At 62.4% G+C, this 6,714-nt stretch overlaps 1 protein-coding gene across 1 annotated transcript in view; it reads left to right on the top strand.

The window, feature by feature from the left end:
• The window catches only part of AIRE (autoimmune regulator), a 12,165-nt gene that overhangs the window by 1,742 nt on the left and 3,709 nt on the right, over positions 1 to 6,714 (top strand). The window contains exons 3-11 of the mRNA XM_005880441.2: positions 66 to 74; positions 158 to 313; positions 657 to 731; positions 1,350 to 1,463; positions 2,516 to 2,658; positions 2,771 to 2,857; positions 3,759 to 3,874; positions 5,158 to 5,259; positions 5,750 to 5,945. Of these exons, the coding sequence (XP_005880503.1) occupies positions 66 to 74; positions 158 to 313; positions 657 to 731; positions 1,350 to 1,463; positions 2,516 to 2,658; positions 2,771 to 2,857; positions 3,759 to 3,874; positions 5,158 to 5,259; positions 5,750 to 5,945 (998 nt within the window). The remainder of the gene's footprint in view (positions 1 to 65; positions 75 to 157; positions 314 to 656; positions 732 to 1,349; positions 1,464 to 2,515; positions 2,659 to 2,770; positions 2,858 to 3,758; positions 3,875 to 5,157; positions 5,260 to 5,749; positions 5,946 to 6,714) is intronic.

Genomic DNA, 6,714 nt, shown 5'->3' on the forward strand with positions numbered 1-6,714 from the left:
GGTGGGGGGGGGGTGGGGCTGGGAGTGTTAGGGAGACTCTGGACCTCACCCAGGACAACCCTGAGTTCCAGGAGGCAAAGGCCCAGGCCTCATTCACGGTGCCCAGAGGTCAGCTCTGGGCTTGAGGCCTGGCCCCGCCTCTGCCCATGCCCTGCAGATGTGGACCTCAGCCAGCCCAGGAAAGGGAGGAAGCCCCCAGCCGGCCCCAAGGCCCCAGCACCGCTGCCCAGACCCTCCACCAAGAGGAAGGCCCTGGAGGAGCCTCGGGCTGCCCTGCCAGCAGCCCTGTCCCCCAGACGCACCTCCAGCCCAGGTACGCAGTTTGAAGAGCAGTTCTGGCCATAGATCCCCTGAGAGGCAGGCACCCCAGTCCCCACCACACCTTCTGCCCAGCTGCTCTGGGAGCATCTGTCCCACCTGGTCACAGAAGCCAGCCTGGGGGCAGCAGGGGTCCTTTCCGGGGCAGGTGGCCCCGTGCCCATGAAGTAGGCAGGTGGGTGGCGCTTCCTTTTCACTGATGTGAACACCAGAGCCCTGTAAAGCCAGGGTACCCCTGGGAGTCGGAAGACCACCCCCTCTCGCCGGAGCTCTCCACCCTGCCCGCCCACTGGCCCCTGAGTGGAGGGCAGGGCCCGCTGCCGCAGCTCCCCCCACAGGCTCCCAGGTGAAGGCCAAGCACGTGAAGAAGCAGGAGAGCACCTCAGAGCCGCAGTGCCTCCCGCTGGGCAATGGTGAGCAGGCCCAAGGCCCCCCTGCTCCTGGGCCAGGGTGTGGGGGTCCAGCAGGCGGACTGGGGAGGGAGCTGTCCTCTAGGACCTGTCCTGGGACCTGGGACCATGGCATCTCACCCCAAAGCCACATCCAGAAAAGAGGGCGCACCTCGGGCTACCCCTCCTGTGCCCTTCCTTCAGGGCTAGCTCCCCTCTGCTTCCTCCAGGGAAGCCTCCTTGGTCCCTTGTCTGGATTCAGCCTGGCCTTGTCCCCTCCCTGCCCCAAGACACAGGGCCCCAGAGACCCTCTGTGGTCCCCTGGTGCCTCCCTCCCAGCACAACCCAGGGCCATGTTCCGGGGGAACCTGATCATTCCTGCTTGCCTGCCATGTTCAGTTGGCACACACACACTCACACACACACACACACACACACACACACACACACACAGTCTCTGCTCTGACACATGGGCTGTGTGTGTGTGTGTGTGTGTGTGTGTGTGTGGAGGGGCTGGGCCCCCTCCAAGGCCTGCCCTGAGCGGAAGGAAAGAAGCATTCTGCCGCCAGGTGCCTCTTGCTCCCCACTGCGTGCATGGAGGAGGTGCTCAGGGTGACCCCCACCTGCTGCTCCCTTCCCCAGGAATTCAGACTATGTCCGCTTCAGTCCAGAGAGCCGTGGCTGTGTCGTCTGGGGATGTCCCAGGAGCCTGCGGGGCTGTGGAGGGGATCCTCATCCAGCAGGTGTTTGAGTCAGGTAGACGGTGCTGGCCCCTGAGATCCGAGTCCCCCCTTAACTCTCTGGTGGCCTCAGAGCAGACAGGACCGTGGACAAGGCAGCCAGTGTCCCCCGAGTGGTTCTGGCTCTGGGAGGTTGGGAGGCACGAGGGCTCCCCGAGGTGGGGGTGGGGGGCTCCTGAACAAGCAGGCCAGGGAACGTCTGAGAAGCCAGCGGTCCAGGGCCACACCCTGGATCACCTCCGTCCACCTGGACGGGCCACTTCAGGATCACGGGCTCACCTCCTTGAACGTCCTCAGCTTACAAGTCTGAGGCCTGTGGGGGGCCTGTGCTGCTCAGACCTCCGGGGAGGGGGCTGCTCTCTTGCAGGACAGCCTGCAGCACCCCTTCTCTGCACCTCCTTACTCCATCCGCTGTGCTGGGCACCAGCTGAGGACACAGAGGACAGTCCGGCCCAGCTGGCCCCTCGGAGCTGCTGGGGGCCCTGGTCTCACTGGGGAGGGACCCAAGGACCCTGCAGTGGTTTCTCAGGGCTGTTAGGCCACATTACCACTAACTGGGTGGCGTAAAGCCAACAGAAATTCCAAAATCTCAGTGTCTGCAAAGCCACTCTCGAGGAGGCTCAGGGCAGAAGCTGTCCTGCCTCTCCCAGATCCTGGTTCCCTGGTTCCCTGGTTCCCTGGTTCCCTGGCTTGGAGTCCAGTCACTCCAGCCTCTGCCTCTGTCGTCACGGGGCCTCCTCCCTGTCTCTCTGTGTCCTCTCCTCTTCTCACAAGGACACCGGTCATTGGATATAGGGTCCAGTGCAAGCTCATTGTAACTAATTACATCTGCAAAGACCCTACTTTCAAATAAGGTCCCACACCCACATTCCAGGTGGACATGGATTTGGGGGACACACAATACAGTTCCCCGCAGAGAACCCTCCTGACCGGGGCGGGTGGGGAGAAGGAGCATCCAGCTGCAGAGCTCCCGGCCTCTCTGCCACCTGCTGGCCACTGGCCTGGGCCTGCGGTGCAGCTGAGAGGGCCACCTGGGCAGGCGGCCGGCCAGTCAGCATCTCCTCCCAGGTGGCACCCAGAAGTGCATCCAGGTTGGCGGTGTTTACACTCCCAGCAAGTTTGAAGACCCCGGTGGGGGGAAGAGCAAAGCCCGCAGCGGCAGCGGCCTGAAGACCCTGGTCCGAGCAAAGGGTCCCCAGGTTGCTGCCCCTGTAAGTGCAGCCACGTGGTTCCTTGGTGCCCACCCCCAGTACACACAGTGGCTGCGGGGGCTCCCTGCCCGGACTGTCTCCCCTGTTGGTGACCCTGTCTTCTCCCTGGCAGGCTGCAGAGGACCCGCGAGCAGGCCAGCAGGACAGGGTCTCGGCCCCCCTTCCCTTCCCCCTCCCCAGCGAGCCCCAGCTCCACCAGGTAACTCCCAGACGTGGGGGTGGGGGGAGGGTGCCCTCATCCCCATGACGCCAGGGCTTGCCACTTGTCCAGGGCACTCACTCAGTGACTGCAGGACAGGCATACGCCCCTGTTCACAGGGGGAGCTCTTTTTCCTCAATGGTATCTTTTTTTCTGATAACACACAATTGTAACAATTCAAATAAGTCAGAGAAAGTGCGTCTTGCCAGGCTTTTAAAAATGTTTGGTCCAGATGCCAGCTGTCCCTGGCCCATGGATGGTGGTTGCCTCTGCTGGGAGCCAGGAACCCGAGTGCCAAGCACATCTTTGGGCTCCCAGCAGCGTTTCTTACTGAGGCAGAACTAGTTCCAGATCCCAAGCCCTCCACACCAGGCCCTGTCTGGGCCCCAGGATCCAGCAGGACCCATGCCCACTCTTGGCTGGCAGGTCTGGGAGGACTGTCACAATGAGCGTGCTCATTGCTGTGCATGGCTGCCAGCCTGGCAGTTCAGGGGGCTTCTGGAGGAGGTGGCATCCAGGAGGGCATCATGGGCACATGCAGGCAAGGGCACAAGCAGACTGGAGGCCTCAGGTGGAGGGGACATCAGGTGCCCGGGGCGAACAGGAACACCTCTGGGCCTAGCCCTCCTTGCCCTGTGAGGAAGGGACAGCATGGGGGTGGGTGCCTAGGAGAAACCCGGCTTTCTGAAGGTTCTTCCCAAGAGAGATGGACTTGGCAGGTGTGCAGGGACTAGAATCTCAGAGATGGAAGGGGTCGAGGGCAGGCCCGGGGAGCAGGCATTGGCTAGCAGTGGAGGGGCCAGGGGACCGGGGTGCCCCTGGGGAACCTGCAGTGCAGCCGTTCTGGGGGAGGCTGGGCCCACCCCCTGTCCACCAGAGGATGTGGTCTCTTTCTGGTCAGAAGAACGAGGATGAGTGTGCCGTGTGCCGGGACGGCGGGGAGCTCATCTGCTGTGACGGCTGCCCCCGAGCCTTCCACCTGGCCTGCCTGTCCCCACCGCTCCAGGAGATCCCCAGGTGAGCGCAGCATGCTGGTCACCTCCGCGGCACCCGTCCACCCCCCATCTGGCTTCACAGCCACCTCCACCCACTGGCCCTGAGGCCTCCCAGACGTCTCTCGGTTCCACGGGTGGGGAGTGAGGCCCACCTTCAGGGTGGCCTTGGCTCAGGTCACTGGGCAGTGGGGCTGCGGCCTGGGCTGCTCCCACTCCACCTCCCTGTGCGGTCACACTGTCTGGCCAGCACCCAGCCTGGCCAGCAGGGCCCTGAGGGTGGTGAAGCAGAATGGATGGTGGAAGCAAAGAGTGGCGAGCCTGTCCCCTCTCACTCCACACCCCCGGGCAAACTCCCACAAGCAGCTGACCCCTCCACCCCCAGGTGAAGTCGGGCCACAAAGCTGCACCCCAAGGGCTGGTCTACCTCCTGGTGCACCCTCCCCATCCCCCCAGGAGAGCCTTGCCCTCTACCACCCGTGATCACAGGTCATGGTGGTCTTCGGGGAAGGCCTAGGACAGGGGTGGGCAAACTTTTTGACTCGAGGGCCACAATGGGTTCTTAAACTGGACCGGAGGGCCGGAACAAAAGCATGGATGGAGTGTTTGTGTGAACTAATATAAATTCAAAGTAAACATCATTACATAAAAGGGTACGGTCTTTTTTTTTTTAGTTTTATTCATTTCAAACGGGCTGGATCCGGCCCGTGGGCCGTAGTTTGCCCACGGCTGGCCTAGGAGGAGTTGTAGCCCTGGCTCTGCCCCTGCTCGCTGTGTGACCTTGACCGGGTCACATCTCTCTCTGAGATGCCTCTGCACTAAAACAAGGGGGTTCGACCCAGGTCCCTGTCCAGCTCCCCCGCCCCAGACACTGACTGTCCGTCATTCTTCCATTCTCTTCCTTCCTGCCCTTAACCATGTGGTGGGTCCAGGGTATAAACACCAGCCCAGGGAGGCCCCACCTGCAGGCCAAGCCCCTGACAACAGGCACAGGCACAGGCAGCTGCAGGTGTGGGTGTGGGGCACTCTTGGGGCTCATTTGAGAAGTACCATGGGGACACTGATCTTGTTGGTGAGGTCCATCTCACCAGAGGCAAATATTGGGCATCCTTGTCTCTCCTGATGACTGGTTGGGCGGGCGCTTCCACTGTGGCTCTGCCCACTTCCTGCCCGGGCCTTGGTTTCCCCATCTGTAAAAGGGAAGGGTGACTTGGACGAGCCCTCAGGCCTCCCTAAGCTTTGGGTTTGGGAAACTACTGAGCCTTCTGCCTTGCTCTGCATGCCTCTGGCCGGTGACAAAATGAGCAGTGGTACTTGGAGGTGCTCCAGCTGCCTCCAGGGAAGAGCCCAGCCAGACCTGCCTGGGGCCAAGGAGCCACCTGCGGAGACCCCGGTAAGCACAGGCCCCCTGTCCTCCTCGAGTCCCTGCCCGCTGGCCACGCCTGGGGTCGGGCCTGCCCAGCCATTGAACCATGTGCCCTGGCCTGGCCACATCCATTCAACTTTCTATAGTAGGGCCTGAGGGGTGCCAGCTACTGGGCCGCTGCCCTTACAGTGGCCCCATTTCTCAGTGCTTGAACTGGGGTGCCTCCGCTCTGTCAGCCCAACACGAGGGATGTGCTTCTGACCACTGATAATGTTCACCCCAAAATGTTTTAGTGTCTGATGCAGCAAAGACATGAAGGATATGACACATGCCTGGATGTAGATGGAGTATTTACCTCGACAGTCCCCCATCTTTAGATGGGGAAAGGGCAAAGGGTAGAGGACCACAGAGCTGGGACTGCACCCGGCCTTTCTGACCCATGCGGCGTTCCTTCCACACCAGCCCCAGTTCCCCGCAGTCACTAACTCCCTGGGTGGTGCCGGGCAGGTGCCTGCAGCCCCTCTGAGCCCTGAGCCCCTGGTTCCAGGTCATCCTGGGACTGCGGTCCTCAGGAGAGGAGGTGAAGGGACCGCTCAGGGAGCTCCCCGCTGGTATGGACACTGCTGTCGCCTACAAGCACCTGCTGAACCCACCTTCAGGGGTCCCCCTGCCCATCCTGGACCCCTCCACCCTCCGCCCCCTACTGAGTGTGGGCCCTGAGGGGCAGCAGGTGAGGGGGTGAGGGCCCTGGGGTCTGGTGTTGCCTTGAGGGTGCTCAGGGCCGGCAGGGCAGCCTGAAGTAGGAGGAAAGTGACTCACAGGGGGAAAGTGGAGGGGAAAGTGGGCTGGAGTCTAAGGGGGTTAGGAGTCAGGGCTGGGGGCGGGGCTCTGCCAGGAGCAGCCAGATTGACCATGGGGAGGGCAGGTGGGAAGAAGCTGGAGGAGGCACAGGGGGTGGGTGCGGTGGGAGAGCACCCAGAACAGGGGTGGGGCTCTGGAGGGATGCCTTCAGGGGTGAGGCATCCTTATTGTTCCTGGAACACCCAACCCTAAAAGAGGCTGGACGATAAAAGGGGCTGGGATGGCATTTGGAGGAGTCCCCATGTACCCCAGCTCTTCATGCCTCGTTTGGAGAGTGCCATTTCGGAGACTCCTTGGCCAGCCCTGAAGGGGGCCCAGTCCCACCAAGGAGGAGCGAGGCTGGGGCACCTGGTTTCCCAGGGCTGCAGCCAGGCACCCTCCCTCGGGGGCTGGGACCCCAAACCACCCCTCCCCCGCGCGCGCCCCACCCCTGGAGGGATGCCTTCAGGGGTGAGGCATCCTATTGTTCCTGGAACACCCAACCCTAAAAGAGGCTGGGCGATAAAAGGGGCTGGGATGGCATTTGGGGGAGTCCCCATGCACCCCAGCTCTTCATTCACCCCACCTCGTTTGGAGAGTGCCATTTCGGAGACCCCTTGGCCAGCCCCGAAGGGTCCCTGGGATAGGGGAGGGTGCAG

Source organism: Myotis brandtii, unplaced genomic scaffold (genome assembly GCF_000412655.1).
Source record: "Myotis brandtii unplaced genomic scaffold, ASM41265v1 scaffold638, whole genome shotgun sequence".
NCBI classification, from domain to species: Eukaryota; Metazoa; Chordata; class Mammalia; order Chiroptera; family Vespertilionidae; genus Myotis; species Myotis brandtii.